The sequence below is a fragment of the Paralichthys olivaceus genome, chromosome 21 (assembly GCF_024713975.1).
Source record: "Paralichthys olivaceus isolate ysfri-2021 chromosome 21, ASM2471397v2, whole genome shotgun sequence".
Classification (NCBI taxonomy): Eukaryota; Metazoa; Chordata; class Actinopteri; order Pleuronectiformes; family Paralichthyidae; genus Paralichthys; species Paralichthys olivaceus.
This window is the reverse complement of record NC_091113.1, coordinates 14,924,731-14,941,725: the sequence shown is the minus strand read 5'-3', so window position 1 is coordinate 14,941,725 and position 16,995 is coordinate 14,924,731. Positions and strand designations below refer to the sequence as shown.

The following is a 16,995-nucleotide window of genomic DNA, read 5'->3' as shown; positions in this document are numbered from 1 at the left end:
TTAAGAAAATTGTCCTAAAAATGTGTTCCTACTCCCACAGAGCGCTGCCATGTCCAGCGGTTAAGCAGAGCGAGGAATGGGGAGATCCCAGTAAATGTGAGGGAGCAGAGGGATGTCAGTATTGTCACACGAGAACAGAGCAACAGTTCCACCCAGAGGTTTGTGTGATTCAGCAGAAATCGTTCACAGTCTAGACCAGAGCTTGCAAGGGGATGATGATCAGGTTCAGTATGTGCTTGTTGTTCTGTCACAGATCTATAAATCCACAAAGTGCAATGACATGCAGCAGTGCGGCAGCTGTCCCAGAGGGCCCTTCTGTGCCTTTGCTCATGTTGAAAGTAAGATCCCACAATACATCTGTTTGCATTTCACAGCAAAAATCTAATGATCTACTTTGTCATTTAATGTTGTTTTATTTAAATCCTACTCTAGAGCCCTTTGTTCCAGATGAACCATCATTCCCTGCCCCTACCTCTCCACCACCCCCCAGACCTCCAGACCCTCTTCCTGCCCAAGAGACATCTTCAAGCCCCAGCGGAGCCATCATGGGGTCTGGTTCTGTTCTGGACCCCTTTTCTCCATCTGCAGGGTTGTGTATAGCAGAGCATGGGCTACTGGGTAACGTTCTGTCCTTGTGTGAGGACACAATTGGAGGAGCTGAGCCTCTGTCTCCATGGGCGAAAGAAGGAGGGTACGGCAGAGCACCTGGATTTGAGAGGGAGGATCAGGTGAGAAGGGATACTGACACAGGGAAACACAGGCATTACAGGATACTGATAAATAAAATGAATTATTTACTTCATTGGTATTATAGTTACTATGCTTCTCCTGCATGTTGTTTCACTCTCATATTGTTTTTGGTTTCAGGCCAAGCAAAGGAGTTTTGCTCTTGAGCAGCGTAACAGAGAATTGGCGTCAGTACAAAGCAAACAGGTAAAATTACATTTGATTTTTTTTTTATCATTCATATGTACTCCAAAATTCTGTATACTTTTTAGCTGACCCCCATATTTTGCTACAAGGTCACAAAAAAGTAACGACTGTTTCCTCAAATGCCACATTTTCTCTTTCAGGACTTGTTGGTATTTTTACCAGTGGGAAGCCCTTTGAGTCTGTCCTCCAGCATCCCCTCCAGTCTGGCTGCCACCCCACCCAGCCCCGCCACGCTTGGACCTCCAGGGTGCAGCATCTCCTCAGGCATGAATGCTAATGCTCTGCCCTTTTACCCCACCAGTGAGACTGTGGAGTCAGTTGTTGGTAAGTCAGTGTCGAAAATCGGACTCCTTGCAATCAGTCGTGTCAGTGAACATTTAAAATTACTGCAATATGTTTATATAAAGTGTATATGATATGTGTGTTTGATAGAGTCCGCCCTGGATGATCTTGACTTGAATGATTTTGGTGTGTCGGCGTTGGAGAGGAGGTTGGAAAGCAGCTCTACTCTGCCCAGTGTGGGAGTGATGCTGGGTATTTCAAAGACACAAACTCATAGAACTACACAGCACTTTAATATGAAGCAACACACACACACACACAAACACACACACACAACCATAGAAGTAACAATTTGTGTATTTGCTTTTGTAGGAGGCAGCCAGCTCCAGAGTTCCGCCCCAGTCAACATCCCAGGATCCTTCAGCAGCTCAGCTCCGTTCAGTTCCCCCTCACCGTCCCCTCCAATCAGGACACATGCATCACCCTTCTTTTCTTCTCACCTGTCACAACCTAGCCAATCAGAGAGCTCCTTCCTTGGGCCGTCTCATAGCTCTTTAGGTTAGTGGAATTTGATCCAAGACATCACATGGTGCAGTGAGTGATGAGGTGTTTTTGATAATATTTATTCTGTTATTTTCTAGGTTTGAACGGTATGAGCACTAACATCTGGGAGCACTTTCCATCAGGGCAGGGCTCCCCCGGTACACCCCCCACCCTGCTGCCCTCTGGGCCCTGTGCAGAGACCGCCCGGCTCAAACAGGAGCTGGAGGAGGCTCACAGGGCACTGAAGCAGTGGGGTCACAGTTGGAGACACACAGCTCAGGTAGGTAGGTAGTGGGGCATGTGTGCATGGGTCTGTGACATGAAGTGTGTGTACATGCACACTAGTATCTCAGATACAATCAGATTTTTGGGGGGAATATCATGGTTATGTGTAAACATCTTATTCTGGTTTAAGAAACCTGGATAAGCTCTTAGTAGTATCTGATAGGTCCTGTTCGTACTGGTATTAACATCTGGTATCCACATTTCTGTGAAGCAGAAAGAATTTAGCCACATGCTTCTCCTGTGGTGTCAGTCAGCGGATCTCAGAACACATGTGGGTGCATTCAGACCTGAACCTAGTGCTGACTACTTCGAATCAGATAACAATACCAGGTGTAAATGGGGTCATATACCTCTTTTACCTCAAAATTAGCAGGTATTAGATAAACTCCTTTCCCATTGCCAGTAGAGGAGTTTGTTTTTGTTCCCTGGTGAGTCACATTTGACATCACAGACGCACCAGAAACTGAGAAGCTTGCTGTCTTGCCAATCAAAGAAAAATGTTTCCATCACTGCCAATCAGAGCTGGAGCCGATAAAAAAAAATGTCTATTGCAGAGTTATTTGACCCGGGAGTGAATGTTGATTGTATCCATTCTAATTGCTGACAAAAGCCAGATGTTAGTGGGTTTTTTGACCACTGGAAAATGAGATCTAGGAACTGGGATACTGTGGCATTTCAACTCTAGGTTTCATTCTTTGTTGGTACAGAATATACAGACTGACTCTTGAAAAAATAAGACAACTGCACACAGATGTTATGAATACTGGATGCTGTTATGACCATGTATACAGGGATTTTTCAATACTTCTTCAATGTATACAACATATCCTGAAATTGAAATGAGTCAAAAGAGGGATTCTTAATTGCATCTTAATCACACTCATGGACATCAGCTGTTTTTTTAATGAACACTTTTTGCTCTGCTTAATGTCTTGTAGTCATGGGCTGCACTGAAGGCGGATGCAGAGGAGTCTCGTGCCCATGCAGCACGATTAGCCATGGAGGCGGAGAGAGCCAGGCAAGCTGAGGAGGAGGCACAGAGGCAGGCTACTCTCCTGCAGGAGGCGCTGGAGAGCTTAAGGAGCGGAGACAACCCCCATCTAGCACTTCACCAACTCCAGCTACTACATAGACTGCCCTTGGAGTCAGTCCTCAGTTTGCAGGCTCAACTCTGTAGCTGCTTACACGCTGTAGAACAGGTGGGATTACATACCTCAGTCAACAGAGAGAACAACTCTCGATAATGTCCGAGTGAGCCGAATGTGGATTGGCTGTGGTTATGTCGACACACAATTTACGCAAAACAAAACAAAAAATAATTTCAGCATGGAAATGAATTGCCATACATGTGGAAGATGCCAATGTAGATTCAAGACCTCTACCCAGACGCAACCACTTACCTGAACGTTCATGTCTGAAATTGGCTCATGGTTATGAAATAACCATAATAGTGTGAATAAAATAGAATAGAAAGCTTTTATTCTTAAGGTGTTGGTTGGTCCATAAAAGTGCTTTCTGCTAATCATCTATGAATTGTCTTTTTAAGATGTATCACCTTGGTTGCTGACCTTTTCTCCTCTGTTTCATACTAGTTTAATTTGTTTTTTTAATCATCCCCCTTTCCCTGCAGCCTTTTTTCAAATTGTTCCCTTTATTCCAATCTCGTTTTTTTTTCCTGCTCAGAAGATATCTGTGAACATCATGTGATTTCCTCTGACTCATCCACTTTCCATCCCTGTGTTTCCAGGTGGTGTACAGGAAGCAAAGGCAGTGCTGTGTGACGTGTGGCGAGCCGGGCTCGGTGTCCCTGCCCTGCGGCCATGGACTACAGTGCGAGAGCTGCTCTGCCTCGACAGAATGCCCGCTCTGCCCCGAACAGACCCTGGAGCCGCAGCTCTCTTGACCTCACAACCCAGTCGGACCACCGCCGATTAACAGACCAGTCAGTCCTGATTCCACAGATACCAGCCTTGGCTCTCAGCCACCATTCAGAATTACGTTGAGGTCGTTTTTATAACATGGTGACAACTCCCAACCCTGATCTGGTTTTGTATTTTTAAGATGACTTTTACTGATGAATGACCAGTTTAGTGAGCGCTGGTAACAAAGCAAAAGCTCTTAAAGTGGAATTTAGAATTAATAATTACTTCAGTGTTACCCATGAAACACCAGTACAATTTACTAGTTAATGCTCTTGACCAGCAACACTGTTCTTAACCCGTCCTTGATTTGTCCTCCTGTTATTTCTTCACTAACCCTAACTATGAATCATATACACACATAGTTCTTAATCATATTCTGATATATTAAAGCATGATCTCACCCTAAACATACAGAAAACAGTCTTCTCCCTCAGTCTGGATAGTTCCAGTGTGATCTGCTGAGGTTTAAACATGGTCGCAGTCACCTTACTTCAACAAAGGTCAATGGCATTTGTTTGTATGTTGGCAATTGAAAAGCTCCGAAACATTTCAAATGAAAACTGAACATTTTGGGCTCTCCCTCGTAATAATCCACAGTTTTCATAAATCTTAAATCCCCAGTCCTCCACAGCAATGAGTAGATTCGACCAGAGTCCACCCACTTACAACACATGCTGTCCATGAATGAGATATATGAGGAGTTACTAATGGGTGAGGTGGGACCATAGCTGTTTCAGACATGAACTCCAGAGAATGTCTGCAATTCTCCAGAGTTGATGTCTAAAAGCAGCTTAAGTTGGGCTTGGTGGTCTGGTGGTGTCAGGCTGGTCCACTGTGCTGTGTGTCGACATCCTAAATCAAAGAACCCAGAACTCTATTAATGGACGGAACACGGCAGGTTTTTATTCAGATGTTCGAAGGGTGATGAGCTGTCTTAACAAAATCAACAGGTCTGACTGAAAATAGTTAAAGTTACATTTAGTTATATTTAGTTTCATCCCAACAGTAATCCAATAATGCTACAGCCAAAAAGGGGCCATACCAGTCTGCTGGTAGCGCGTCTAGTATAAGTTTAATTTTGTATTTTTCAATAGTTATTTTAGCAAACAAATTATTTAAAATTACTGTTAAATAATGGAAAGTTATTTAAAGAATTAGTAATGTTTGTTGAAGTTTCCAACAGATGGCCCCTTTTAAAGCACTCAGGTTTTCTCCAGTGTTCTACATAGACTGGAAGAGGAAAGTATGTTAACACAATCAAGGCAAATGTACTCAGTCAACTTGTGTAGTCTTTGAAATTACATCATTTTAATTTTTACTTCAAATATTTTTCATGTTAACGCAAACATACACATTCTGTCTTTTTTTTTTACCAGCCTCTTTGCTATGTTTGGACAGAGTTCTCTGCCAATTTTTACATTTGTAGTAATCTTTGACATTACATTTGTCAAATGTAGTCATATACAGTTCAATGATGTCATACTTATCTTTTGCACTGATAAGGCAAAGCATTGGGAAGCAAACAGATGTATGAAGGCTTGTATGGTTTATATGCAGGTGTGAACATGTTCATGATCACTGTGATGGTCTTTGGTATTAACCAACACACAATTCATCCAACACCAGTGTTTCCATCTGAGTGGATCTTTTTTGTTTTTGGTACAGATCATTAAAAACAAATTGTATATTTTTGGAGGAAGAGCTTGTTTCAGTATTTATTTCTGTTCCGTCCCTTCCTGAGACTGTTTCTCTCTCTGTCTTCGCTTCTTCACGAAGGCCTGAGCCTCGCGTTCTCCCTTCCTGGACTCCAGTAGCCTCAGAATGCTGTCTTCTGGAAAATATAGGAAAAAAAGAAACACATTGTTGTCTGCAACAACTAAACTGGATTTCGATCATAGTTGGATTGTCACAGTATACATCCACATTTTGTTTGTCTATTATTTCTGGATGGATGATGGAAGGATGTGGTATTGGTCAGGATAGAAACAATTAGATATTGGATCTGGATCAGGAAGTAGAACCACTTCCTTTAACATTGCAAGCTAATGTGTTTTTCACCATTTTTTAATCAATTTTCCGAGAACAATTAATGGATCTTGATAAAAAGAAAAAATCGGTCTTGATCAGGGGCCTGATATTTTTTGAGTGTTTCAAATTTGGTGCAGATCCAACTAAAGATCTAGATCTAATAAATGTAAATGTGGTTTCATAATGGGATTATTGGGCCTTGGTGGAGCTATACACTTTACTGGGTGCCATTATAGTAATATAAAGTTGTGTACTTGTGTTGAGTTTTCCATGTGTTTAATCAAATCCCACTAATTTGTGACCAAATACAATTTCACCACAGTGAAAGTAGAGACATTTCATAGGGACTCAGATTCTTTTTTGCCCTATTGCCCCCTGAAAAAAGGAAGTTAAATTAAAAGCTGCTAGACTGGTCTAAACCAACTGATAGATCATACCATTAGGTTTAGGATGGATCAGAGGTAGGCGTATCTGAGCAGGGGGGCTGTCCGGCCGTGCGTTGAGTCCATCTCCCTCCCTTGCTCCACCAACTCCCGGTATGACCTTGAGTCCCAGGAAGGCCTCGCCTTCAAAGTCGTCCGCCTTTAAGGTGTCATGGTCCAGAACGGTCACCACCAGGCAAGCCCCTGGAGCCTGGCACTGATCCAGGGAAACCAGACTATGATATAAAACAGAGAAGGGGTGGAGATGAAGGAGGTCAAAAACATATCAAGGCCACAGATTGACTATGAGAGTCAAAAGCCAAGACCCGAGAAAGAATACTGACGTTAATGGCCTGTAACTTACAATTCGAAGGCCTCGTCAAAAAGGGGGTTGAGGTCACAGCTTTTGATCTGAGTGCAGCGAGGCTCAACCTCAGGAAAGATGTGGCGAGGCTCCAGACACAGCTGCACAAATGGATCACTAAAACCTGGAAAAAGGTCACATGGAAAACTATGGCATGAATTCTGAAGGAATTCAGTAGGAGGATGGGACATGGGCCAAGAAAGAACCCATTTAAATTTGGCGTGGATGCGGGTAAAGGAGCAGATCAGGGGATTTTCACTTTAACAAATAATTCATGGGTCTTGCTGATAAAGATACATTTAGGGAACTGACCCATATAGGGTATACGCTTTACTCTAGTTTTTGTAATGTATGTGGCTGTGATTGTTGTTTTCTATGGTCTTACCATTAGAGTCCATTGGTAAGAGGTTTACAGCATTCAACACCTCAACTCTAAGTCTCTGGTCCGATCTCCTGTAGGATGTGAGGAGGGTGACTGCACCGTATTTCTCTCCACTGTACACGTTCTGTCATCGTACAGAGGAAACAGAAGCCTTATAGCAAAGGACTCACACGAGTTTACACATTTACAGCAGTCGACCTTCTCACCTGCTCCTTTATCTTTCTATCGAGGAACTTCTGCATGAGCTCCTGGCTGCTCAGAGAGTTGTGAGTCAGGTGAGCTTTGAGAGTCTGTACAGAGAGGAGAGATAATTTATTGTAAATTGTGTGTGTTCATTACAGTACTCACCACTTTCCCCAATTTGTTCTAATGGAGAAAGTGTGACTAATCCTACATTAGTCAAATAAATTAAAACCGTCCTCTGCTGTATCTGCAGTTTCTCACCTTGTACTCATCTGAGTGAAGTGATTTCAGAGGGAGTCCGTTTCCCTCAGCATGGAAGCACTGCTCTAGGCACTGAAATATATAGAACACATCAATCGTAAGCTGTGTCGGGGGGGGGAGGATTCTTAAAATAAACAAGACGCCATTTTATAGCATCAAATAATTAAAACCAAACTTAGTGGAAAAGTAAAAAATCAGCACTTTAACAGGCATCAGTATGATAATATCTTCCTAAACTGACAGAAACCATCCAAAAAATGTAATTAACATGTACTTTGACTTTTTAGGTGGGTCCATGTCCCGTCAGTTAACATGGAGGAGGCACAGTTTATGACTTATACTGCAGCCAGCCACCAGGGGGCGATCAAGAGGATTTGACTTCCCCTTCTGCTGACAGGTCGTCCATCTATTTTCAGTCTATGGTCTGAATTCACACATGTATGTGACAGTCGACTGTAAAAGGAGTATTTTGCTCTTATAGTCAACCACGTGGCCAGAGACCAACCTGCAGAGTATACAGCAGTCTCTGGCAGAACACCATCAGCCCTTCTTGTTGTGGATGCTGAGTAGCCACCTGGTAGAGGATCTTCACCGAGTTATTCCAAAGGGGAGTCAGAAGACTGGGAGCAGGAGTAAAAACAGTGACAACATTTCACGAGCTGATGTCGAGTGACAGAAACTGGATTAAATCCCACATAGACAAGTCATGGATCCATCAGAGCTCATGACGAAAGACAAGAATTCGGATGTAGCCTGGTGATAATCGAGCCATGTACCTGTTGAAGTTCTCTGTGACCAGGTTTTCATTCATGTAGTGCAGCTCTTGTTCCAGATAGCGCATCAGAGGGGCTGCTGCCTAAAACGGACGAGAGGACTGGATATGGAGCAAACGCTACAGACAACAATATTAGTGCTAAACTGGCTGCGATTGTCTCTTACATCCTCTGTGGATTTGGAGGGAATCCGTTGCCTGGTTGACATTTTCCTGACATGAGTCTCAATGTCGGTATTCAGCTTGTGAGACATACAGACAAAGAGGTGATGTTATATGTCTCAGCTGATAGACAGATGATTGATTGATTACCATTCCTTTCCTTGATACTTTACATTTAAGCAATATCACGTATACACACCTTTTTCCCGAGAGTGTCCAGAGCAGAGCGGATCTCTCGGCTGAGGATGCTCTGTGCCTGCTGAAGCTGCGAGGGCAGTGTGTTGTGGAACTGGCTTTCACCTATGACATTTTGCGTGCGATCCCGAAGCCCTGCCCAGTTCAGCTGTGAAGGAAGTCTGGTCAGGACAGACCTTAGGTGCTCCAAGTCGTTCACTACCACACACAACTGCAGGGACAGCAGGGATTTAAGATTCTTGTGTATTATGTAGCTTTTGAAATATTTCTATTCTTCTCTCTTTGTCTGCGTTTACCATATTTATAGCACTGCCATGATCGGAGTTCTTAGACAGCACCTTGACCCTCTCCTTCAGGAGGCAACAGTAGTTTACGACAATCTTACAGACATCCTGGAAACACACCAAGGGCAAAGAGTGTCATCTGCCTGAGTTCCCATACTCCGATGATGTGATTAATATAGCATGTGAATGGAACTATTATGTACCTCAGTGAGCTTGACCATGAGCATAAAGGCCTCCTCAGGGTCAGGCCAGGAGAGCTGCTCCCACAGCTGGCAGATAGGCTGGACACATGCCACCAGGTCCACTGCTGAGGAACTGTGTTTTATTGGCACTGAACCAGACTGGAGGGGCTGGAGCTGAGGAATTGAAAACATACAGTATAATGACATGATGAATTCTAATAATTGTACTGCATCAAAAGTGTTACTGTACCTGGTCCACCTGCACAGCCCGTTCCACCCTGTCTTGAGTTTTGCTATATGCCTGGTTGAGCCAGTAAGGCAGAGCTTTGCTGAAGTTCTCATGGAAGTTTGTCAGCTCCAGTAATCCCCTGAAACAACAGACAAACTCCTCCTCATCTGTTCCATCTCACACAGTTTTTTTAGGAGTAAGGTCAGTGGTGTTCTTCCTGTATGTAGTTGTATCTTGGGGGCACATACAGTTTACTTTTAATGTTGTGATATGGGGGGGACTGTGGAGCTAATTTGACAAAACAGACTTTGGTTTAAAAAACCTTTCCTCATATCAGATCCCCACTTCCTGCACTCATTTGGCACATCCCTGATTCCCTCAATCCGTGCCTCCCTAGTCGATTTAGCATGTTGCTGCCTTCAGGGGGTCGTGTTTACCATCGTCACAAAATGAGTACATATACATTCTAGCCATTCATTGATGTGCTGTTAGAATGGGTGTTGCAGGTAGAGGAAGATATATGGGGAGGCTGGAGGAGACATCTTCAGACTTGGGGGTGTTACTGTGTTAGCGTTTGTATATTGTTCCACCTTCTTGTCTCCTTGATGCATTAAGACTACATTAAAATATTCTGCATAAGACAGTAGCTGCTTCCTGAGTTCTCCTTTCACCAGCTTCCAGAAAACTCCTGGGATCTTGATACTGTGGTTTCGCTCCACAATTATTACTGATTTCAAATGAAGTCAAAAGTACTTGTTGCTGGTACCCGTATCTGAGAGATTTCAGCTTCACTCTAGTAAAATGACAGGAAGTGGAGATGCGCTGTATGTTTTGTATCTAGACACTGACAAGGCACTCAAAAGGGGAACAATACTTAACATTTCTATGACTTACTTTAGAATCATCTCTAATGAACACATTTGGACCATGACCGGTGGGTGACAATGAAGTGGTGCTGCAGCTCATCTGATAGTGATGTGGTGGAGTACGTCTGACAAAGAAAAGATGCTAATGTGTTTTGAGTATGATGTCTGACCTTTTCTGTAAGAATGCCTTGTCTTTGTGGATGGCCTGCAGGCTCAGGTAAACCGGGAACAGACTGTTGGCCAGAGGCTGCTCAATCTGACTATCCATCAGTGACAAGGTTTCCTTCACTTCTTTTGCCAGCTGTGGAGAAGAGAGGAGAGGAGAGGAGAGGAAAAATGTGATGAGCTGATGCAAGTATGAGTAATAAGTCAACTTATTTCATTTCATTTCTGCCATATGCACAGGACATAGACAGGATTGGAATGCTGATTCTCTCAAATTCCTGGTGTAGATCAAACATATACCTACGCAAAATATTAAGTACTATAGTGACATAAAACCAAAAGGCACATGATAGAGGGGATGTGACTAGTGCAAATCAGAATGGTGCAAAAATAGACTGAGAAGTGCCAAACATTTCATGCAAAGTAATGTCCATCATTGCATGTCATGTTTGTGAAGAAATCTAAATTTAAAGAGCTATTGAGAACTTACCAGGGAGTCAAACCTCTGATAGATAACAGTGAACACATCCACTTGCACGGCACTAAACGACGGGGAGAAAAAAAAACGTATTATTATTATAATATTATTACAAAAGTAAAAAATATTCCTGATGCAGTTTGTTCTGCTACTCTGATGATTTTTGTAATAACCTCTAAACGGGTATTACTGTGGCCTCCCTGCATCGCCCTCAGTTAGTACAAAATGCTGCAGCTCTGCTTACTAATGCAGAGAACATAGCCACATAACAAAGATTCTAGCCTCGCTGTACTGGCTTCCTGTTTGTTTTCACATTGATTTTAAGATTCGATTGATTACTTTCAAAGTGTTATATCACCAAGCCCCTGTGTATATCAAGAATTAACTAACTCCCTATGAGCCTAAGTGCCATCTTGAATCAGTTGATAGTCGTCTTCTGGTATTCTTAAATGTCTTTTATTTTAAATGTTATTGTTTTATTCTCTTTTGAAGGACTTTGTAACATTGTTACAAAAAGTGCTAATGCTAAGGCCCTGCACCAAGCTTACATGATGCAGAATATTACTCATGTAATTAGTGAGGCCTGCGTTTAGCGGGTCAAATATATCATGACAAAGTTCCACTGGTCCCACCTTACCTAACAAATACCCTGTTCCAGACGTCTTTGTTATGTTTAATGTCTTCCTGCACCTCCCCGATCAGTTTGGAGAGGGCAGCCACAGTCTCTGACAGGTCCTGCATGTCAGGGCGGTGCAAAGACAACAAGTCATAAATAAGAGATATCGGATAAGCATCAACTCTGCTCCTGGTACATCGTTTGAGGTTTACATGATGTCTTTACCTTAGTCATTGGCTGATGCAAACCCTTTTTGATGGTAAACCACTCCTGTGTACCATTCTGGAGTTAAAAGATATATGACAAGTTATTAAGGCCTGATTATATGCATGCAGTATGCAATGACCTCATAAAAATGACTACTGACCTGTATGGCATCGATGACCTCATCATGCAACTCAAACTGAGCCGGGTTCAGTTTTTGAAACGCCTGAGTCTTACATATCTGGACCAAGATTCTAAAGGAAAAAAAGCACATTCATGTACTGCATCATCTATGCCTGTCATTACAACATTCTTGTCATCAATACTATAAACATATGAACATATATGACAGGCTGTACCTGAGCAGTGTGTGTAGTTTCGGAGTAGCACTGGGTGTTGGGGGGAAGATGTCTCTGTATTTGGCCACTAGACAGAGTCCGTACTGCAGGAAACCATGAAGAGAGTCTCCAAGTTCCTGTTTCTGTTCACAGACAACAAAATGTTATTCATCTTTAGATACAAGCTCCTGGTTTCATTTTACCAGCAACCGAAAGCAAATCTACCAACAAGAACCCAACCAATTCTAATCCAAGTCTAATCCTGATAAAGAAATGACGAGGTAGTTTTGGGCAGAGAGCAACAGTATTAAGATTCTTTACCTAAATTGTAATATCATAGCTTTAATATGCTCGGTTATAAGTATGAGCATTTGAAATCTCATTTTAGGAGTTCTTAAAACAAAAGGACTTGACATGACTAAACACTTACTGGACTATTATTATTGAAATTATGACATATAAGCATCATTTTATGTTGCATGTTCATTTAGCAGCTAGTTGAGGTAGAGCTCATTCAGGGTTAGGTGCATCGTACCTGCTGGTAGGGCAGCTGCTGCTGATGCCAGTGGTATTCTATACTGGTGAGCTGATGGAACAGCACAGACGAGTCCACCTCCAGGCTCTGATACAAATTACTGTACGTGACCCACTTCCTGTCAGAGTCACACACATCCAGGACGTTACTCAGAACAGAAAGTCAACAACCACAGATCTGTATTTAAAGATAACGTTGAATAATTCCCTTGGCCAGCAGAGCCTTGGGAAACAGTGATATGGTATTTTCATATCATCATGATATGATTCCACTAACAGCTGATAAATGATACTATTGAAAAATCACACACCAACAAGCACATAAGAATGATAAGACAGACTTGGTCCTATGTTCAAATCTGCTGGGTGTTAACATGGTGCTTACGCCAGGTCCTGAAGAAAAGGGGAGAGGTCATTCTCCGTCGCATACAGCTCGAGGAGAGTCTGAGCCTCCCCACACAACTCCCCTTTCCACGGAGCAGAACTCTGAAGAGAGACGACACAAGAAGAGAGGATTTAAGAGGAGAGAATGTATTTAAATAGTTAAAGAAGGGGTGAGAGTCAGCTTCTCGTTTACCTGTTGCTTGGAGATGTAAGCTTGAACAAACTGCTGCAGGATCCCACAGTAGTTGATATAAGCGCTACGGCCAGCACTCAGCGTCCCATCTCTCTGTCAGTCACACAAGACATGCCCAGTCTCAACATGGGTCAATTTCACCATGACAGAGCAGATTTTACTGCAGACTAGAGCTTATATATATACTCTCATGAATACATGTAAACTATATCAAGAATAAACTAAGTGTTACAGGATGAGTAGAATCAGAAAAGAAGTTTTCACCGCTTTATGGATGAACTTGAGATTCAGGTGGCACTGGCCGCGATCAGGGTGCGTATCTGTTCTGGGCTCCAGTATGTACCAGTTATCTTCAGTACAGTGGAGATCCTACAGTAATGTGGACACATGGACACATTAGAAAGTTATGAAAGTAAATTTTACTCAAATGTAATCTAATTTTAAGCCAGAAAATGACAACATTCGGTCCCGGTCTAAATAGGGTAAAATGTACTCTAATTGTGGATTTGTGGATTTCAACTGTATCAAATGTTAATATTTAACTCAGTGATGTTATTTTACTTCACTAGCATAAAATGAAGACAACTCTCCTGCCATTTCACTCAATATGGAGTTTAATTTCTCTCAATATAGAATTGTATGTCATCTAGTGAAACTCTAGTGATTTTTAGTATCAGACTGGAAAGACAAGTCAGGAGTAAAATAGCAATTATGAAATGAGAACACAAACTATAACCTGTAGTTTTAGGACAACGTTTCCCAAAAAGTCATCTGTGCCTTTCTCCTTTTTGGCCTCCTTGATCATCCTAAACAGGTAGAGTTAGAAATGTTCAGCCCTGCATGGTTAACTGTTAAAACTGTGTATGAGTCACAGAGAGAGCATAGTACCTCCTTAAACTATTAAAATTAGATTTGATATCCTCCAATTTCTGAGAGAGTGACACATCTTCATCCTTATCCCTGAAATAGAGGAGATACAACGAAGATGAACTTAATGAACAAGATTATCGTGAAGCAGAAGAGCAGAGCTGTGTATTGTTTTTCTCACCACATCTCGAGGTGGAAGTTGGCCCCAACAGTGTCGTCAAACTCTCTAAAAAAGAACAAAAGTTATGCAACTGTCAGTATGCCTCTTCTGATATGAATCTGAATTCCGACTCACAGTATGAAGGTTTGGTTCCAGATGGGGTTCAGGGTCTGCTTCTTGATGTCTGTCTGGTAAATTCTGTCTCCGGATGTAGCATCCTTTACAACTGCTTTACTGGGTTTGGCTCTGGACAGACGTGTGCGGTGCTCTTGGTCATCCTCCAGTATGGTCAGCAGGCAGTATGGGTCACTAAAACCTGTTCAAAACACACCACAGTTCTGTTGTAGACTCAATGGAGCAAGGTGACGTGTAACATCACATTATTCCACGGTCCAGAGATACCAAGAGACTATACTTCAAGACATAGCACGCTAAAGATCAAAGACCACACTTGGGTGAAGTGAAAGTAAGGGATATGTGGAAATGTCTACTTTGCAAACAACACGTTACTTGAACACAGCTCATCGTATCAATCAAGGTAGTGAAACCCATTTGGTCTCAGCCAAAGTGAAAGAGCAAGTACACTTAAATCACAGTTCACTCTCACACCAATTCATTCTCAAAATGGCTCAGTCAACACAGCAATAGAATAAAATAAAAAAATAAAATAAAAACAAACTAATCCACTTAATGAAACTGCCATCCCTGGAGACACGATGCCAGTGTGGCTAAAAAGGGAGAATTCAGTCGAGTGCCGGTCCCCCCATCTTTGAAGAGAATCAGTTGTCTCGTCAACAGTGGAAACACATCAACTCACCACTGACATCTTTTCCCAGGATTCCCTTTGCTTCCTTTACAGTGGCCATCAGGCAGTAAACTGGGGGCTGTAAAAATCAGACAGGTTTTTGTCACAGATGAATGGAAGAAAGTACAAAGTTACTTAAAATATTGGGGCGCTCCAAAGGTGCATTATTCACTGGAACAATGATGCTGACTTCATTTCTCACCTCTGCTCTCTGCACTTTTTCCCTTAGAGTATTGTGCTCTTCGTCTGTCATAGTGAAAGCCTGATAGACGGAAAACAACGGTCTGGGTAATCAGTCATACACCACAAAGAACAACAAAAGGATGGATTATGTTATGTATGTGTGAAACTCCTACCTCCTTTACGTAATCTTGAAGTTGGCTATCAGTGAAGACCTCAGTTGACGAAGGTTTACCCATCTTATGGGCGATGGTGTACAACAGCTCCTTATATAGAGGCTTCAGCTTTAAAAAAGAGTGAGAGCTTTCATGGACAATAATCTTTTATGAGAAACCTATACTATATAATCTATTTAGCTTTCACCAGAAAGTTACTATTGAGATAAAATCTTTTCTGATGATACCTCCAGCTCCTTGTGTCTTCGTGCTTTCTCTTCTGGGTTCTCGTCTTCCTTAAGATCCTAAAGGGAGAAACTTGTTCATGCTTCTGCTATCATATCACAATTTGAGGTATGTCAATGTCACACTGCGTCGCCTACCCTCCTGTCGCGCAATTTCCTCGTCAACCCCAGTTTACGTACATGGGCCGGTGAAACCTGACGAAAAACCACACAAATGAGCATGAATGTAGTTTTACTGTTTGTAGCCATGGAGTTCCATACATTTCCACACAGCAAAACATTTTGTTCTCCATTAGAACTGCAAATCAGTAAATCCACGACATGAAGTGTGACTGATATGCCCCAACAACTGTTAGATGGATGAACCCAGATACATTTCGATGATGCCTTTTACCTGTTTTTTCACCCCATGTTCCTGTAAAACAGTGGATAATACATTAATGCAGGAATTCTTGTTATCAAGTCAAAAAAAACAGTTTGTTCCAATAAAACTGAAAGAAACTGGTATTGAAAGGTTTTTAGCTTTAGACCCATTTATTTACCAAACTTAAAATCTCTAGGCCTCTGTTAGGGACTTCCTCTATTACTGATCTGACTTGGAGGTGACAGTGAGATAAAAAGAAAACACTAATAACCCATTCTCTATATGAATATGCAAATAAACTTCCACCAATATGCAAATAAACTTCTACCCACCTTACACATACACACACACAACTGTTCATGTCTTTGCATATAGAAGTAATGACACCAGCCTATGAAAAGATACATACAGTATGTCTCAAATAATCTTTCAGATCAGAATCTCCTATAAAAATAGCATAGTACATATAGTACCATAATGATTCCATCTACGTCATCTAATCCAAGCAGACATTCAAAACAATGATGAATCATAGTCACAGTATTTGAAAATAGCCATGTGGACAGTATGATTCAGGGTATGGGTGCCATTTTTAAACACTGTTGTGACTCATTTGACTTTTTTTTTCTGGTTTCACCAAGTAAATAATTTAGATAAAAATGGTGTTAAAATGGTAAAGACAGAAACTAAAGAAACAGGTAGCCCTACAAAGCAGCATTATACGGAATCATTAGTTTGGCCATCACCAAGTCCACTCTGTGGTTCGTAACTATAGACGAGAGCCAAAATGACGTCAATATGCTCCAGTGAGTTGTGGTCCATACCTGTTCAGGTGTTTGCAGCAGTTTGTCTTCCATGCTGGTGTTCCCACTTCGACCTGACATGATGATGCAAATAAATGATAACCAGAATCCTGCCTGGTTAACTGATGTGCTCTTTCTCTTTCTGTGTGAATGTGTGTGTGTGTGTGATAGGGAAGCTGCGTATGAGATGGGTTTTGATGAACTGTCAC

The 16,995-nt window shown here is 42.0% G+C and overlaps 2 protein-coding genes across 3 annotated transcripts in view; one reads left to right on the top strand and one right to left on the bottom strand.

The window, feature by feature from the left end:
• The window catches only part of unk (unk zinc finger), a 9,277-nt gene extending 3,613 nt beyond the window's left edge, over nucleotides 1-5,664 (top strand). The window contains exons 6-15 of one of the 2 annotated variants that reach the window (XR_011239721.1): nucleotides 41-158; nucleotides 254-338; nucleotides 433-728; nucleotides 868-933; nucleotides 1,074-1,257; nucleotides 1,366-1,467; nucleotides 1,588-1,773; nucleotides 1,857-2,042; nucleotides 2,982-3,242; nucleotides 3,791-3,914. Coding sequence is in view for 1 of the 2 variants with exons in the window: in XM_069517571.1 (XP_069373672.1) it covers nucleotides 41-158; nucleotides 254-338; nucleotides 433-728; nucleotides 868-933; nucleotides 1,074-1,257; nucleotides 1,366-1,467; nucleotides 1,588-1,773; nucleotides 1,857-2,038; nucleotides 2,982-3,242; nucleotides 3,791-3,946 (1,636 nt within the window). In the remaining variant the exon portion in view is untranslated. Of the gene's footprint in view, nucleotides 1-40; nucleotides 159-253; nucleotides 339-432; nucleotides 729-867; nucleotides 934-1,073; nucleotides 1,258-1,365; nucleotides 1,468-1,587; nucleotides 1,774-1,856; nucleotides 2,043-2,981; nucleotides 3,243-3,790 lie in introns of both variants that reach the window. The other variant, XM_069517571.1, reaches the window with a different exon arrangement.
• Nucleotides 5,252-16,995, bottom strand: unc13d (unc-13 homolog D (C. elegans)). Its single transcript, XM_020083528.2, has 34 exons — nucleotides 16,808-16,995; nucleotides 16,014-16,034; nucleotides 15,758-15,814; nucleotides 15,623-15,679; nucleotides 15,396-15,503; nucleotides 15,242-15,301; nucleotides 15,052-15,118; nucleotides 14,370-14,550; nucleotides 14,256-14,300; nucleotides 14,096-14,167; nucleotides 13,944-14,013; nucleotides 13,472-13,576; nucleotides 13,208-13,300; nucleotides 13,016-13,116; nucleotides 12,632-12,749; nucleotides 12,118-12,239; nucleotides 11,922-12,012; nucleotides 11,780-11,836; nucleotides 11,576-11,673; nucleotides 10,951-11,002; nucleotides 10,466-10,596; nucleotides 9,451-9,568; nucleotides 9,222-9,374; nucleotides 9,031-9,126; nucleotides 8,739-8,945; nucleotides 8,545-8,619; nucleotides 8,382-8,461; nucleotides 8,111-8,225; nucleotides 7,606-7,677; nucleotides 7,368-7,451; nucleotides 7,165-7,285; nucleotides 6,780-6,903; nucleotides 6,431-6,651; nucleotides 5,252-5,796 (listed from the first exon to the last, which is right to left on the bottom strand). Exons 1-34 carry the CDS (start codon nucleotides 16,865-16,867, stop codon nucleotides 5,681-5,683), a joined length of 3,348 nt encoding a protein of 1,115 aa, XP_019939087.2. The 5' UTR covers nucleotides 16,868-16,995; the 3' UTR covers nucleotides 5,252-5,680.

Excerpts from the sequence above, each read along its gene's own strand:
- unc13d (XM_020083528.2), bottom strand. The coding sequence starts at position 16,867 with ATGTCAGGTCGAAGTGGGAACACCAGCATGGAAGACAAACTGCTGCAA. Across the intron at positions 16,035-16,807 it reads TGCTGCAAACACCTGAACAG|GAACATGGGGTGAAAAAACA; the intron begins GTATGGACCACA and ends ACTGTTTTACAG. Across the intron at positions 6,652-6,779 it reads TTTGACGAGGCCTTCGAATT|TCTGGTTTCCCTGGATCAGT; the intron begins GTAAGTTACAGG and ends TTTATATCATAG.